The 16337-nt window shown below is 47.1% G+C and overlaps 8 protein-coding genes across 8 annotated transcripts; 5 read left to right on the top strand and 3 right to left on the bottom strand.

Moving 5' to 3' along the window:
- Positions 1 to 648: 648 nt before the first annotated feature.
- On the top strand, positions 649 to 2487 carry FMAN_06379 (uncharacterized protein; the record flags this gene model as incomplete). The annotated part of the gene is made up of 2 exons (XM_041826848.1): positions 649 to 787; positions 839 to 2487. The coding sequence occupies 2 exons, from the start codon at positions 649 to 651 to the stop codon at positions 2485 to 2487; spliced, it is 1788 nt and encodes a 595-aa protein (XP_041677869.1).
- An 820-nt stretch (positions 2488 to 3307) lies between these two features.
- Positions 3308 to 4455, top strand: FMAN_06380 (putative zinc-binding oxidoreductase; the record flags this gene model as incomplete). The annotated part of the gene is made up of 3 exons (XM_041826847.1): positions 3308 to 4157; positions 4216 to 4311; positions 4364 to 4455. 3 exons carry the CDS (start codon positions 3308 to 3310, stop codon positions 4453 to 4455), a joined length of 1038 nt encoding a protein of 345 aa, XP_041677868.1.
- Positions 4456 to 4530: 75 nt separating this feature from the next.
- On the bottom strand, positions 4531 to 5685 carry FMAN_06381 (uncharacterized protein; the record flags this gene model as incomplete). Its single annotated transcript, XM_041826846.1, has 1 exon — positions 4531 to 5685. One exon carries the CDS (start codon positions 5683 to 5685, stop codon positions 4531 to 4533), a length of 1155 nt encoding a protein of 384 aa, XP_041677867.1.
- Positions 5686 to 6975: 1290 nt separating this feature from the next.
- Positions 6976 to 8688, bottom strand: FMAN_06382 (uncharacterized protein; the record flags this gene model as incomplete). The annotated part of the gene is made up of 1 exon (XM_041826845.1): positions 6976 to 8688. The coding sequence occupies one exon, from the start codon at positions 8686 to 8688 to the stop codon at positions 6976 to 6978; it is 1713 nt and encodes a 570-aa protein (XP_041677866.1).
- A 478-nt stretch (positions 8689 to 9166) lies between these two features.
- Positions 9167 to 10468, top strand: FMAN_06383 (uncharacterized protein; the record flags this gene model as incomplete). Its single annotated transcript, XM_041826844.1, has 1 exon — positions 9167 to 10468. The coding sequence occupies one exon, from the start codon at positions 9167 to 9169 to the stop codon at positions 10466 to 10468; it is 1302 nt and encodes a 433-aa protein (XP_041677865.1).
- Positions 10469 to 11146: 678 nt separating this feature from the next.
- FMAN_06384 (uncharacterized protein) lies at positions 11147 to 11509 on the top strand (the record flags this gene model as incomplete). Its single annotated transcript, XM_041826840.1, has 1 exon — positions 11147 to 11509. The coding sequence occupies one exon, from the start codon at positions 11147 to 11149 to the stop codon at positions 11507 to 11509; it is 363 nt and encodes a 120-aa protein (XP_041677864.1).
- Positions 11510 to 12322: 813 nt separating this feature from the next.
- FMAN_16044 (uncharacterized protein) lies at positions 12323 to 13341 on the top strand (the record flags this gene model as incomplete). Its single annotated transcript, XM_041826839.1, has 4 exons — positions 12323 to 12569; positions 12635 to 12807; positions 12859 to 13087; positions 13142 to 13341. The coding sequence occupies 4 exons, from the start codon at positions 12323 to 12325 to the stop codon at positions 13339 to 13341; spliced, it is 849 nt and encodes a 282-aa protein (XP_041677863.1).
- Positions 13342 to 13535: 194 nt separating this feature from the next.
- FMAN_06385 (uncharacterized protein) lies at positions 13536 to 13997 on the bottom strand (the record flags this gene model as incomplete). Its single annotated transcript, XM_041826838.1, has 1 exon — positions 13536 to 13997. One exon carries the CDS (start codon positions 13995 to 13997, stop codon positions 13536 to 13538), a length of 462 nt encoding a protein of 153 aa, XP_041677862.1.
- Positions 13998 to 16337: the final 2340 nt, after the last annotated feature.

Genomic DNA, 16337 nt, shown 5'->3' with positions numbered 1-16337 from the left:
TTTATTGGTTGATTGTCTTAGAGAAATGCGCACGATATATTATTTAGGCTAAGCTATGCGGCTCACAGTGAGGAACGATGAATGATGTCGATATCATTCTTGTGATTCTGACTAAATTACTTATAGTAGAGCTCCTTTCCCTCATATTATTTCTGGACGTTATTGCTCCAGTATTTCAAAGGATTTTAAGAATCTTGCTGGGTCCTGCTGCCATTCTCGACCGCCTTCCTAAACCATGAGTTGGCTGACTACCCCGCGCCTCAAACGCTGCTGACCTTGACGGGATCTTTGATGGCTATCGATAGAGGCCATATATTAATAGCAAAGGTCGCCTGAGCCAGATTCGATATCTGTTGCACATGAAATTCCCTAGCTCGCCTGCAACATACTTCACGATAGCCTACACATCAGTCACCCCAAATTCGTATAATATCATCCGGGTTAATAATACCGATGGACATCACGCCAGGCCCGTCAGCAGAACCTACATGTCCAGTGTGTTATTCACTGGTCCTGGAATATGATACAGCAGTCCGAGGCTTGACTATACCTATGAGCGAGCTCAAGAAATCAGCAAAAGCTACTCCATGCTCCGCTTGTGCTCTCTTATGGGAAGCGATTAGCACCGCTGTGAAAGAAGAAACAACTATGCCAGAGGTGCTTTATGAATCAATGCTCGTTGAAAGCAAACCACCAAAGCACCCAGGGCCCATGGTTGTCCACCTTTACCCTGATCCCGTTGCACATGATGTCAGAGAAAAGACGTTTCAGTTATACACAACTGACAGTAGGTTAAACAAGCCTCTGCCCGAATGATTTGATATCTGACTGGGTACAGATGATGTCTCTCTACCTTGGGACTTGATTGGTCGGGGATATCATATACCAGAATACGGGTTAGCTCCAAGTTGTGTGTCTTTAGCGCGCGAGTGGCTCGACGCATGTGGCCACGCCCAAGGAAAACATGCGAACTGTACCGAGACCGGCATCTCAACGCTACCAACAAGAGTCATATTAGTTGGAAACGACACAGTATCTCCCAAGCTTGTGGTCACTGAGCCCAACCAGCAAGCGCATTATGCAGCTCTGAGCCACTGCTGGGGAGGGAAAACGCCAACAATGACCACTTTTGCCAATCTAGAAGCATACACTATTTCGCTTCCTGAGAATCTCCCACGAACCTTTGAAGATGCTCTGAAAGTGGCTCGAGCGCTGGAGATTCCCTACATATGGATTGACTCCTTGTGTATTATCCAGGATTCTCCAGACGACTGGAAGCATGAAGCCTCGCGAATGGCTCAAGTATATGCCAACGCGCATGTGACAATATTTGCCGATGCTGCACCGGACAGCACATCCGGCTTTTTGTCGCCGCCAACACGAAAGGCTCCCGAGAGGTTCAAGGTGCCAGGCATAAATGACCAGCCCAGCACGGGCGTCGTACATATCCGTGAGCGTGGATTCTTAGCCCAGCAACTTCCGTATCATACATGGAGTAGTAGAAGAAGTGGTTTAGGTCAAAGCAAGTTATCAACGCGGGGTTGGGTGTTTCAGGAACGGCTACTGTCACCACGAACCCTCCACTTTTCACAGAACGAGATGGCTTGGGAATGCAGATCTGTGTGTGAGTGCGAATGCTCAGCGACTTCTCTGAGGACTCTTCGCACCACAAGCGTGATGAAGCACTTTCTACATCCTCAGAATCCTGATGTTTCTTTGGCTGAGGCCAACTGGAGATCTGAAATCGTCCCCGCATATACGGAGCTAGATCTCACCTTCGCGACTGATAGACTCCCCGCCATTCAGGGCTTAGCTAACGCTACCCAAAGACTCAGAGGTAATGACGAATACATTGCTGGCCTTTGGCGAAAAACAATAAAGGCCGACCTTTTGTGGCATCGAAATGCAGGCGATGGTAATGCTCAAAGAATCAAGGATGGGGGTGCTCCAACATGGTCGTGGGGATTTGTCACTGGACCAATCTACTACTCAGACATGGTGTTACCCAGTGATTCGGATTTGCAGATCCTGGATATCATAACCAGCGAAGCGAAAAGGCCGGTCCTCGTTATCCGTGGCCATCTCGTTAATGTGAAAGTGGAGGATCCTTACAGTGGCACTGTATCTCTGGGCCCCGATGACGATCTAAGAGTGGAATGGGATTCCGAGGGGCTTCAAGCTAAATCTAACAAAATATCTCCATATTTCCTTTTATTCGAGGCAGATGATGGGGGACCATTTGGCCTATTACTCAACGCCGATCGAAACGATCCAACAGGTCAGCAATTTCGGAGAGTCGGATATGTCCACGGGCATAGCATCTCGAAGTGGCGTCGCTCATGGGGTAGTGGTGGTTGGGCATCTAGTCCGGATAGCAGTGCGTCTGACACCTCAGGTGGAATATGGGAGGATGCTGGTAAGGAGGGGGCAAGAGAGTGGGTTGATGAGATATTCAAGGGCGAACCTGTAACTTTTAGATTGATCTAGTGGCTATAGGTCATTGGAACATGTGCATTTCTCCTTGAAGATTGGAAGTCTCAATCACAATATCTACTACTACGAAAGTATTGGGTTTAGACTTGAGCTGAAACCCTGGGGATAACCAAAACGGCGGTGTGAGGACTACTTGAAAAATACTACAAATTGAAATGAAATGGACAGAGGAATTCGTTTTGGCGCTTGAGAACAACGAGACCTTCTTGTTGAGGAGTTTCGGAATTGGAGAAAAGGATCATCTGTAACCCGGGGTTCTCAACATTTTGTTGAGGCAGATACTTATGGATAGACCCTGCTCAAGTTGGTGACATTCCCATCTGCCGACATGCTCGTATACAATCCCTGAAACGCGGCTTGCATCCGGTATGCAATATCAGCTCCCAAACATGTCTCATGAGAATCACCAAGATGTGATTCGATACAACACGTGGCTCACCGACTGGAACTTTCCGCCTGGAGTCATCCGACTGGTTAGAGCCTGCTAGCTTACAAGACCCTTCCCCTTGGGCTGAAATGCATTGCTACGGTTACTTCCACGAGGCATTGAATCTTGAGCGATTGATTGCCATTGGTGAAACTGAAACATGTTCATGCGTTATGCGGTTCCGCGCCCGTTTACCCCGGACTTTTGCGGCCGCTACCCCGCACGTTCACAACGGCCTGATGAATTGCCTGATCCGCGAGGTCAGACCACTGCCGATCAGATGAAAGCTATATAACAGGTGATGCCAGAGTCATCTCATGTTTCTTCTAAAACCATCAATTGACCTCTAGAAACACCATTGTTCCATCTCTATACTGAAAAATCACAATGAAGGCTCTCGTCTACGCCGGCAATGGCTCTGTCACCCTGCAGGACCGTCCTGTCCCCAAGATTGCTTCACCAACAGATGCAATCATCAAAGTCACCAAGACTACTATCTGCGGAACCGATCTGCACATCCGAAAAGGCGATGTCGCTACCTGTGAGCCAGGAAGAGTTCTAGGCCATGAAGGCGTTGGCATCGTCCATTCCGCAGGCCCATCTGTTGCACGCTTCAAAGAGGGCGATAGAGTTCTCATCTCTTGCATTTCAAGCTGCGCGACCTGTGAATATTGTCGAAGAGGAATGTATAGTCATTGTACCTCTGGTGGATGGATTCTCGGCAACACAATCGATGGAACTCAAGCTGAATATGTCCGCATTCCCCATGCCGACTCGAGTCTCCACCCTATTCCTGATGGGGCAGATGAGGCGGCGTTGGTGATGGTCAGCGACATCTTCCCAACCGGTCTTGAAGTTGGCGTTCTCAGTGGCAGAGTCCAACCTGGAGGGACTGTAGTTGTTGTTGGCGCTGGACCCGTTGGCTTGGCTGCTATTATCACTGCCCAGCTATACTCACCGTCCAGGATCATTGCCGTTGATATGGACAACGCAAGACTTGATGTTGCCAAGAAGCTCGGCGCAACTGAGTCAGTTGTCAGCGACCCAGACGCGGTTGCCCAAGTGATGAAGTTGACAGATGGGAAAGGTTGCGACACCGTCATTGAGGCTGTTGGTATTCCTGCTACTTTTGAGCTCTGTCAAAAGCTCATCGCAGTTGGCGGCGTGTTGGCAAACGTTGGTGTGCACGGCACCAAAGTGGACCTCCATCTTCAGGACCTATGGATCAAGAACATCTGTAAGTGGCTTGGCTCTATGATCTACCGTTTGACATGGCACTAATGCAGGTGTATCAGCGATCACTACGCAGCTGGTGGATACTGTTACTACCCCCATGTTGCTCAAGCTAGTGCAATCTGGCAAGCTGCAACCCTCGCAGTTGATCACCCATAGTAAGTTCCTATAGCCGGAGTCTCGTGCATTTTACTAACGGTTCCCGTTTAGATTTCAAGCTGAGCGATGTAGAAAATGCTTACAAGACATTTGGCGAAGCATCGAAGCATAACGCTCTGAAAGTACTTATCGAGGTGGATTAAATAGAGATTCTAGAGAATACAAATGACCATTATTCTAAATTCTGCTTCTATCGAGTATAGAGTGATTGTCAGATACTAAGCCCACTTTCCAACCAGAGCCATGATTCCAGCGCCCAGGAAGAGGCAAACGATCATGAATCCCAGCCTGACCTTGTCATTCGTCCTCTCACGATTAAAGAGAAAGTCTCTAGCAATCATCTCCACAAATCCAGTATAAATAAGAATGCCAGCAGAAATAGAGTCAAAAATACCATTGACCATGTTTGCAGTGTATGATGAGTTGTCGTACGTCTTTCGGATACCGAGACCAATTGCAATGGCAATAGGAGTTGTTAAACCGTAAGCAAGACAGAGAAGCCATGGCATGCTGCGAAGTCGGTTGGAAAAGGGAATGGCACTAAGTCTAGCTCCAATACCGAGGCCTTCGAAGGACTGATGGAATACAAGAACGGGGAACAAGGTGTCGAAGTCGGATGTATCTGCGACACCCAAGTTCAGACCGATGAATACACTATGAAACAAGACACCGAATTCGAGGATGAGGAAGGCTGCGATTTGTGTCTTGAATGCAAGTTCCGTCTCTTCAGAATCTCCATCAAGGTGTTGAAGTTCCTTAAAGTCTGCATAACCACCACGCTGCTTCTCCGACGTAGCCGCCTCTGTATCGTGTTGACCATTGATCACAAGTCTTCTCGAGTTCGAACCATCATCGGAGTGTTGCTGATGTCCATCTCCGCCAGTAGTAATAGTATCCTCAACTCCAGAATCATTATGCTGAAGCCCATAGCGAGACTGAACATAATAATCGGCAAGAAAGTCGAACAGGAAAGTGAACATCGCTGCTGAGAGAGCAATAGCAGGTGGCCAAGAGTAGGTAGACCAACCGCCAGTCATACCAACACAAGATGCTGGTCCGATCTCTGAATAAGCAGGATCGAGCAGGTGGACGAACGCAGTGGCGATGATGACACCGGAACCAAAGTATCGGGCAAAGAGGTATACATAGAGTGGAATCTTGAGACGTGGAATTCGAGTGGCCACGACAGGGAAGAAAGTGACTGCGGTCGAGACGACGAGAATAACAAATAGTGAGCCAATTCTGATACCAAGAGGACCATCGTATTGGTTTCCAGCAGTCGTCAGGAAGCAGGTGATGAGACCTTGATCAGTGATGGACTGGAACTCAGTGAGGTTGACCCTCTCTGGGTCAAAGTTCGTAGGTCCTGACATTGCTCACCAACAAAGTATGAGAAATAAAGATAAGCGATGCAAGGAAGCTTAATCAGTGAATGACCGGAATGCGAAATACTGCATTAGAGCCGAGGGGGTCGAAGTATATATAGCTCATCGTGTCTCACAATTAGACTTTTCATATACGCAACCTCTCACACAAAAGGTCTATCGTAGACAGCCGATATTGCCGGTGACTTGCCGTTTTGCCGTGTTTCTCGGAGGAATAGAGCAATTTGTACAAAGGGCTGTCGTGATTTAAATACTCGTGAACCTTGATGGTTATGAGCTAAGAATGGCTTAGTTATCTTAGAGTCCGTATTGGGTTGTCAAATCGGATCTCGGCACGGATTGTCAGACCAGGCGCATGCTAACGGGAATAACGGTTGAAAATTTTAATGAGTGATTATTTGAGGACCTTGTTGGGTCTTGAGTGAAATGATTGCATTTGATCAAGAAAACGTACTGGCTAATGGTATATGGGAACGGAAAATCAGAATATGAGGCTGACGGGCCAGAAATGGTCATAGGCACGATTGAGATGAGCACACGACCTTGATAATGAGTGACGTATCAGTATCGGGACGTAACTACCTATCAAATACCATTGGCCTGCATACGATGATCTGCCAGAACTCACAAGACAATAGTTACGCTCTTGGCCATGTTGCTAAGCCTATGGCCCGGCGAGCCGAAGCCTGCAATCGAAATGCGCGCCGGAAGCCCAAATAACCAAATGAAGGTAGGAATTTCGAATTGAATCCCTACGTATCATGTCTGATGCGCCAGTAAGGCCATATGCAGACTTTCATGTCAAGGGCTAGCTGATATGCATAACTTTCGTCATCAACGCCAGATGTTACCTTAGCAATGGGCCTGCAATGTAGCCTGTACTGAGCCTCATCCTCGGACCGAAGCTGATTGAATTTATGTAGCGCCAGGATTTTTGATCCCCATAATCGGGCTTGCATCTCTGCCAAAGGAGGTCTAGCGCCCAGCGAATGTCTGACGAAGCCAATGAATCCATATTCGGTTTACCTTGTTTCCAGACACCTCTCACATATAAGATGGGTTATTTTCGTCATGCATGTTCATAAATGGGAATGTCTGCTCATAGCCAATGCACGCAATCACAACATCAGCTGAGATAGTCTGCGGTCTAGTCTCTTATACTCTGGTCAGTGGTCAGCCATTATTAGTGAATTCGACGGTACCGTCTTGCATCAACCTGCGTAATCATGACGCCTTTAATGGAAGAATAAGATCTTATTTTGGGGTGAATTTTGTCTATTACAAAATGCTGATAGTCCACAGCTCTTTTTGTACCTTAATTGCGAAGGTTTTGGCTATTGATATTGCATCCACTGCTTGCAAGCTATGGTCAAGGTCGACGTTCCCTTGATAAGCTCTCCTTTCCGATACGCCCCCAAATATGGGCCTCATCGAGTAGATGGATCGAATAAACTGACTTGCTATCCAGTTCTTTTGCTCTTCCCTCAGAAAGCTCGGCCGGAGCCAATTACTACTCATGCATATATGGACGACATAGGATAAGACGCTTATAATATGGACCTGGCCGTGAAGCGTGACGTGTCGCGAGTGATCAAGTTTGGACACGTACTGATCGCTTGCTTTGAATCGCAGATATCCTTCATCATCGACAGGTAAATCATGATAACTTGGGTATATGACATCAGAGCTTCCCGTTGAGAGTATATCAGTGGAGAAGTTGCAGTTGCCTAGGTAGAATGGGATGCTGAGACATACAGCATCAACAAGCTCTTGGATTCTGAGTTGATTGGAAGTCCAGAACATGGCATACTCCGGAATTCTATTGCTATTATGGAAATGCTGAGCCGCAGATGGTACTGAAGACTTAGAGAGTTGGTCCTTGATGTCCTCTAGAATGAGACAATAGATACGCCATGCATTCCAGATATTCGCGACTTGTATGCTTGGGTATATGTCGCAAGCGCCACGATATGAAGGAACTGATTCGTCGAGATCGATGCCGCTTTTCATCCGTCGTGGATACCAACTCGCTGGCATCTGTTTTAACCAGGTCCGTAGCTGGGTATCCAAATCACAAATTTGTTGCCGTAGCTTAGTCTCAAGAGAAGAGAGGTTGGTTGGGCGTAACATGTCGCGGAACGTGTGTTGGAGATCTGCAATACATACTCCAATCATATCAAGAGATGAACTCGGATTGACCGGCAAAATCGGAGCAACCTCAGTCTTAATCCAATCAAGGTCCTTGGTCGGCAGCCGTGTTCTGTTCCTCACAGAAACTGATACCCTAGAGTGGAGAAGGTTGCCAACAAGGTGAGCGTAGTACTTGGAGTTCTTAAAACAGTCTTCTCGCTGCATCAACAAAGTGAAAGCTCCCTCGCGATGCGCGCCATGAGCTCTGGCTTGTCCAGATACGGCTGATAAGGTGTCGTGCATCTGGAGGACAAGGGCCGCCAGTACAGTCGCATCACATCCGCGTTCGCTAGGTTCTTCAGTCGCTTGGTGAAGCCGCTTCAAGGCTTTCACCAGGAGCTGGTAAGGAAGGGGACTCGAAGGGGGCAGCTTGCCGATCATGGACCAGATTTTGATTGACGTAGCTGTCACTGCCGTGCTCAAAGCTGAATCATGTCGCTCAGACGCTAGAGCAGGACGGACAAACTCCAGGAAACCTCTTGTCGATTCCAGACTTCGACCGACATCGGTAACATATGTAAGAAAAAATGGTACAGCAAGATCTTGCGGGTGATGTGATGGTACTCGGATGATAGTCCTCTCAAGCGACGATTGTTTCGTATGTTTGGTGACGCGCGTTACAGCCGCTGAATTAGCTCGATATCGAACAGTCTCATCCTTGAACCTCAGCCCGCGCTTCGCATAGCCCGTGCACTCAATGCCAAGACGAAGACACGCCTTGCACCAAGGCTTTCTCTCATCGCACTTGACGCGGCGTTGTCTGCACGTGACGCAGCCTTGCGAGGCCCCTCGATTGACCATGACGTGTTGGGGTACTGAGACAACTGAATGGAGTAGAGTTTTGCGGTGCTTGCAGGAGGCGATGATGATCACAGGGAGGACATGGTTCTTATGCTTAATTTTGTCGTATTTAGTGGAATGCTGACATGAGCAATACGCGAGAGCCTCATACGTCGTCCTGGCGGCTTGTCTGGCGATCGTTGCTTGATAGGGCTAGACTTTGCGAGAGCGGCATGAAGTGGAGGCTGCTGACGGAATCAAGTTTATTTCCGTCACCTTTCATCGCTTCATGTTCCTCTATCGAGACTTTACTCGTCATGAGCTCAGAAATGAAACCTAGAGTTGCGAAAATATGAATTTAATTGCTAGATCGGAAGCTAGCGATAAGCTGGTTATTCGCAGATATAAAAGGCCAAGGACTGTCCACGAGAATTAGAAGTTCATCACAGCAATCATCAGTCATCAGCTTCTTGATAAACAAAGCTATAATCATTAAATTATGAAACTATTTTCTACTCTCTACACTCTCTTCGCGGTTCTTAACGCAGGAAATGCAAGTGCCAAAGACAAAGAGAACCCCATTCTTTTCCTCAGCGACGATGACAGCTTCAACTTCGACATCCTCACCGGTCTTGGTCAAATGGCCAACGACGGCGCAGATGTCAATCCCGTTCTGAGCGTCGCCAAAAGGATTATCCCAGGCGATTTTGAAAGCTACATCAGAGAATGGTTCGAACTTGCAAACAACACCAAGACCCAAGCTCTTGACCCCAGGATTGCCTACGATCCTATCAATGTCAGGGCGACTTGGTTCTCTGTGTCGAACTATTTCCGCCGTGCTGATGCTTATAATCGCGCTGACTGGGATGATCCTCGCATCAATGGGTATTGGGATGAGCAGCGTGCTGCCTTTGATAAAGCTATTGCGGCTTTGCCCGTCCCAGCGGAACGAGTTGAGATCCCCGCTGGCGACTTCAACGTCTCTGGCATTTGGTATTCTCAACCTTACCAAAACAACCAGACCAAGCGACTCCCGACACTCTTGCTCACTCAGGGCTTTGATGCTGCCCAGGAGGATTTGTACGCAACTGTTGTTGCTCCGGCACTAGCTCGCGGATACAACATCTTCTCTTTCGAAGGTCCAGGCCAGCCAACTGTCCGCCGAGAGCAAGGTGTTGGCTTCATTCCGGATTGGGAAAGAGTTGTTACACCTGTTGTCGACTATCTGCTTTCCCAAAAGGCTTCCTTCGTTGATCCCAAGAAATTGGTGCTGTATGGTCACTCTTTTGGGGGCTATCTCGCTGCTCGTGCCGCTGCATATGAACCTCGACTGACAGCTCTCATGCTGAACGGTGGTATTTGGGACGCATACACTGGATACGCCGCTCATCTAACCCCAGAGCTCCGCAAACTTCTCGAGTCAGGTGACAAAGAGGTATTCGACGAGGCGATGAGCAAGATCCACGACGATCCAGATACCCCCACCACCACCAAATGGGGCATCCTTCAGGGTCTCTGGTGCTTCAAAACGAAGTCTCCTTACGAATTCTTCCAGTTGGCCAAGAGCTATAATCTACGTGGCGGTATCACGGACCGTATCCAGATGCCAGTTTGGATCGCCGACGGAGAATTCGAAACACTCCAATCCGGACAGTCTAAGCCTGTTGCCGAAGCTTTGGGAGATCGCGCTGAACTTCACATGTTTAATGGTACTGCTGGATATCATTGTCAGACTGGAGCTCCCCAGGAATTTGGTCGAGTGATTTTCGCGTGGTTGGATAAGATCTTGAACAAGGATTAGGTGTCATCGTGGACATAATGGTGGTGGAGGGCAGCGTGATGCTATACACTTAAGTGCCACTATCAATGCTCAGCCTCCTTAACCCACTTAGGCCGCTTGCATTATCTCAGACTTTTGAGTCAGTCTTGTTCCTTTGCTTTTCTCTCTGAATTTAGCCACTCTCTGAATTGATTTTCATATCTCGCTTCTCATGATGGATTATGTCTTGCAGTCACCAACGATAAGCTTTCACCCTGAAAGAAGGCCTGCAGTCACATGATATTTCAGTTAGCAACATTGGTGGTCATGTCATTCCGTATCCTATTGTTCACAAACTTCCATGTAAGAGTGGTACGAGGTGTGAAGTATGATGTGGGGGGCATTTCGGGTTGAGTTCAGTTGCATGCATGCGTGGTCCAGCGGTTTTCCTGATTCGGAAACATGTATCGGAAAGTAGTACTCCGAACATCCTCATTCAGGCACAAATTTCGATAACAAGTCCTGTGACGGGAGATAATTCTGAACAGAATATCACATCAGCGGGCTTCAACTCTGCCATAGACGTTGGATGTTGAGATATATAAAGCACAGTCACTCAAGAAAACCTCATCGAGCTTCGACTTGCTCAACTTAACACCGCGTTTGGTATCCAACGAGAAGACTAGAAATGAAGGTAAGCCGCCCATAACTCTGTCGGGGATGCCATCTAAGTTCAAGAAAAAGATAGCACTTCCAGTTACCCTCTCACTGCCCCTTGCTGGTGTTTTTGCCCAGCAGGTCTTGGTTGAAGAATGGCCAAGTGGAGATTGCAATGGGCGACCTTTCATCACTGCCAACGTCTATGGAGGTGCCGATGGAACCTCATGTGTCAACGTCGAGCAATTCCCAGCGACCAACATCAAAGTTAGTCTTATGAAGCTTTGCAATGATGGAAAAGTCCCAGTCATCAAGGTTTCCAGCGTTGAATGCGCACAGTTTGAAACTGAAATAGTTCTCAGCGCAGATGGGTCCTGCAATTCTGTAGATTTGACGCCTTGGGCTTATGAAATCTCGTGTAACTAGTTACATATACCTCAGATGGCCTTTGAGGAAAGTGCACGATGACCTAGAGGATAATCGCCATTTACTTCACAGGTTTCGAGCTGGTCATGGCTGAGTTAGATTTGATTCAGGTCGGCTACTTAACACCGTCACTCATAACACATTCTTTAATTTGAGCTCATTCAATCTTACTACTACTACCATGCAATGCCTGATAGTGTTGACAACAGGTCTGCAAGAGACCAACGGAAAAGCCTTGGTAACATACTTAGCTGCTAGTGATATGGCCAATGCTCTCAAAGCTGAAAAGGCCATGTAACTATATCACAAGTAATAGCTGCTTCGCCAATGCTGACAACATCATATCGAGTCTGTATTACTTCGTTGTCTAAAATACGAGCTTCATTGTTGGATTGGCCGGACAAATCTGTCAACAAAACTCCGCGAGAGGCGGGGGCAATTCCGCATCGGAGAAATGGCTTGAAAATACGAGCAACACATCCCCATTGGCTCAACCTTATCAACAACGTTGAGAAACCAATTGCTTTCAGAGGCTGTCAGTCAGCCACCGAACGATCTACGCAGTTTCTGTAAGTAGATTGTGGCTCACCTTTCCAAAGAGTGCAGGCAAGCGGGTATGCTTTGCAATCAATTGGCATTACTAACTCCTCTATCGCCTTCCATCACACCGCCTGCCCCGTGTGAACATGTCGCAGTATTATAAATATCAAGCTTGGGCTTGTATTCGATTCAACTAGATGTTATTCATTCGAGCAGCTCAACTCATCCTGCCCCTTCCTGATTAGAGTTATATGTCCCAGCATCCTATTCATCATGAGTCTTCCCACTTTGAACAAATACCACAAAAAGCCTTATCAGGCCATTGACCCCACTCTCCCTGCCCTTCAGCAGACAGGTAGGACAGTCATTGTCACTGGAGGCAATAGTGGCATCGGGTATGCTATCGCTCGCAGCTTTGTCAAGGCGAATGCTGCCCGTGTCATTATCCTTGGACGTCGAAAAGATGTAGTCGCATCTGCAGCTGCCAAACTTCAAGAAGAGGGCTATCAATTTGGCAGTGGTACGGATGTACAAGGCCGCACTTGTGATATTTCTGACTTGAAATCTACCGAACATCTCTGGAAGGCACTTTTGTCGACGTCCTAGTCTTGAGCGCTGCAAGCTATGGCTCTACCGAGACAATTCTTGATGGAGGTATGTCCAAGGTCTGGGGTGACTTTGAGTCCAATGTACGAAGCACTCTAGATATGACAGAGCGATTTTACAAACAAAAGGCAGCAGACCCAGGCCAAACCAAGGTAGGATAGCTTCATCTTTATTCCAAGCTCTCCCATGCTCACAATAGGCAGTTTCTGGTCAACATCTCAACCTGTGCGGCTTACATGTGGTCAACAATGGGTCCTGACCGCCCGACGTACGGGCTGACCAAAAATGCGAGCACTCTCCTCCTGCAGCAGATCGCACAGGATACCAAGCACACTGATATGCAGATTATTAGTTTCCATCCAGGTGGCATTTTGACCGACTCTGCCAAGAGGGTTGGTGGCGATAGCCTGAAGGGCCTTGTCTTTGACGATGGTAAATATTTCCACGACCCCTGATGCAGCCCTTCAACTAACAACGGTCCAATAGAAAACCTTCCAGGTCATTTCTCTGTCTGGGCAGCAACGCCTGAAGCTAACTTTCTTCATGGCCGCTTCGTCTGGGCTAATTGGGACGTTGATGAACTGAAGACTGGTCCTGTACGTGAACAGATTGATACTGATGAGCACTTTCTCAAGGTTGGCGTGGAGGGATTATCCGAGAAGATGGGAGGCATGATTATGACTTAGTTCGGTGATTGATAGCACACCTCAAATATGCTACCTATCGCGGTCGCCTCTCTTTGTCACTGGTTTTCAGATGTACGATATACTAAAGATATTCAGATTGAATCACTGTTGGTTTCTTAAACTAAAGTGCCACTTACTTACAGCCTTGATGTCAGCACGCGCAAGGGATAGATTAGGGTTAGGGTTAGGTAACCCTAACCCTCGTAGAAAAACGCTGTAACTGCCTTGCCAACGACTGCCATGTCGTGAACAGATCGCGAAGCAAAGTTCTTTAGAAGACCATAATTGACAGTGCCATCAGGCTTCAAGGCCCAATCTGAGGGATCGACTGGATTCCCACTGAGACCAGCATTGGTGGAAGAGACAGCGTAGCCTTGAGATGCAGGGAGAGCAAGCTCAAATTGACCGGGTCCACCTGCCCAAGTACCGCCTCCAACAGGGATATAACGGGAGTTCCAATTGTTAAGAGGTAGCCACGTCTGTACGAGAACGGTATCGTCTTCATTCCAATGAGATAGGGTGACATTTACTTCACAGATCTTTAGATGCGTGACATTTTGAAGTAACGTTGGGGGAAGTGCAGGAACGGAGTGGCCGCGATAGATTCGACTTTCGAGGGATTTGATTATGGCACATGGTACGATCGGGGGAGTCATGGGGCTGCACGATCCAACTGGCTTGGCTGCAGCTGGTCGAGTGAGGCACCAAGGCCAACAAGGCTGAAAAAGATGAAAAGGTGCATATGGAATTAGGTATCCAAGTCTCTCGGTTTCAATACTAATTTAATGTTTGCGTATGCACTAGATTTATAGATCCAAGGCTTGTCACATTTCAAACCGACAAACGAGCGCCGCCGGCAGTTCTAGCAAAATACTCGTTACTTACATTTCTTTTATCTTTCCTTGCTTCCGATACAATGAAACAAATTCGGGCCAAGGTACAGCATAGCATTCGGCAAATAAATTGTTAATTCCTCATGCTCTATGATGGCCCTTGGCGCGTATACGAGCAAAACATCCTCAATGGCTAACATTAAACCTGAGCGCAGTTCTTCAACGGGGCAACCAGTGTTTTAAGACGCAACCCGTAGAACGAAGATGGTTAGCCATATTTTGGTCCCCGAATCTCACGTCAGATGGCTCAATGCAGAGTCTTGCGCTTTTCCGTGGCGCAAGAAAAATGAACCAATCAAAAAGACTTGCTCGTATTCATATTCGTGGACAAACGTTGTGACTTATCAAGTCCGAAATGCGGGTAGCTATGGCAAATATCAGGATCATCTCTATAATGGTGCTTAAAGCACGTAGAAATAATCTCAACGGTACCACTCAGTTGCTAGCAGCCCACATCTGATTCAACAAGTATTCTTATCATGTCTGTCACGACAAGTCTTATCAAAGCAGCTGTTGTTCAAGCTGAACCAGTCTGGTTTGACTTGCCTGGTACTGTTAGAAAAACATGCGATCCAATCAAAGATGCCGCTTCGAAGGGAGCGAAAATTATTGCCTTCCCTGAGCTTTGGTTACCAGGTTATCCTACATGGATCTGGTAGGCATCGTGTTCCATGCAAAAATGACTAAACTGACTCTTATTCAGGGCCCGTCCAATGGATCTTGACATGGTCGTGAAATACACCAAGAACTCATTGAAAATTGATTCAAGTGAAATGCAAGACATCAGGTCTTGTGCACTAGACAACAATGTCGTTGTTTGTCTTGGGTTCTCTGAGCGAAGCGGAGATTTTCTCTAAATTGCTCAATGCATAATTAACAGCGATGGTGAAGTTTTAATGACAAGACGCAAAATCAAACCATTCCATATCGAGAAAATTATCTTTGGTGATGGGCATGGCCCCTCATTTGACAATGTTGCTCTTACTTCTGTTGGGAGAGTTAGGCAATTATCCTGTGGAGTATGTTTACGCCCAGTATCTAAGGTTTGTACAAACTGACCCCTTCTAGGGACATTTCAATCCCCTGATCAACTTCAATACTTTCTCCCAAGGAGAGCAGATCCATTGTGCAACATGGCCCTGTGTGCCAGCTCACTCAGGCGGACCCGAACCATACTCCATGTCCGACGAAGGTGAGATCAATTCCGTCCTCCGACACCCATCTAATCTATGTATAGCGGTAGCAGCCATCTCTCAGGTTTACTCTATCCAAGCCCAGTGCTATACACTACACTCTACAACCGTAATCTCGCAGCCGTCCATTGACATGATGGGCACAAACAGGCACCAATTTTTAACGTCCCTGGTGGAGGAAACGCGAGGATATTTGCACCAGACGGGCGACAATTGACAAGCGAGCTGCAAGCAACGGAAGAAGGCATGGTAGTAGCAGACTTGGGTCTGGATCAGGTGACTATGCATAAAGCAATTCTTGACACTCGTGGACATAACGGGAGGCCAGAGCTATTATGGTTGGGTCGGGATAATCGGGCAAAGTCGGCAGTCCGAACAGAGAGACGTTTCATAGAAGTGTTTATTATCTCAAAGCTTTTTTTTTCTAATCTTTAGTCACTCTAAGCCTTAACAAAAAGGATCATTCAGATACGTTGTAGAATATTACATGATTGTCGAATGAGTAGCTATTAAGCTTCAGAAGGAACCACTAACTAGATCAGGTTTCTTCTCATCATTAATCACCTATTTGAACTATGCCTCACCATCATGCTTTTCGGTGTTTCCGCACCCATCTGCATGAAGGTCTATTTATAGTCACTTATTAGCTTTTGCTTACAAAGGCCGTTAGAGGAAGAAGAGACAATAGTCGACTAAAGCACGATTTGGAATTAAAAGTCAGTGGCGAATGCGTGATATATCTCACGTAAGACTTGTTCCAGGCCACTTTCGACAATTAAAGGATGTAGGTACAATGTAAAACTGGCTTTACGAAGTTCACTTATACGAGTTCGTCCTTATCATTGGTCGATCATTAACGTCATTTACTTCAAAAAGCCGATTCTCACCGTGCATCATGGATGTGGTCAAG

The sequence above is a fragment of the Fusarium mangiferae genome, assembly GCF_900044065.1.
Source record: "Fusarium mangiferae strain MRC7560 genome assembly, contig: FMAN_scaffold002, whole genome shotgun sequence".
Classification (NCBI taxonomy): Eukaryota; Fungi; Ascomycota; class Sordariomycetes; order Hypocreales; family Nectriaceae; genus Fusarium; species Fusarium mangiferae.
This window is presented reverse-complemented; position numbering and strand designations above follow the sequence as displayed.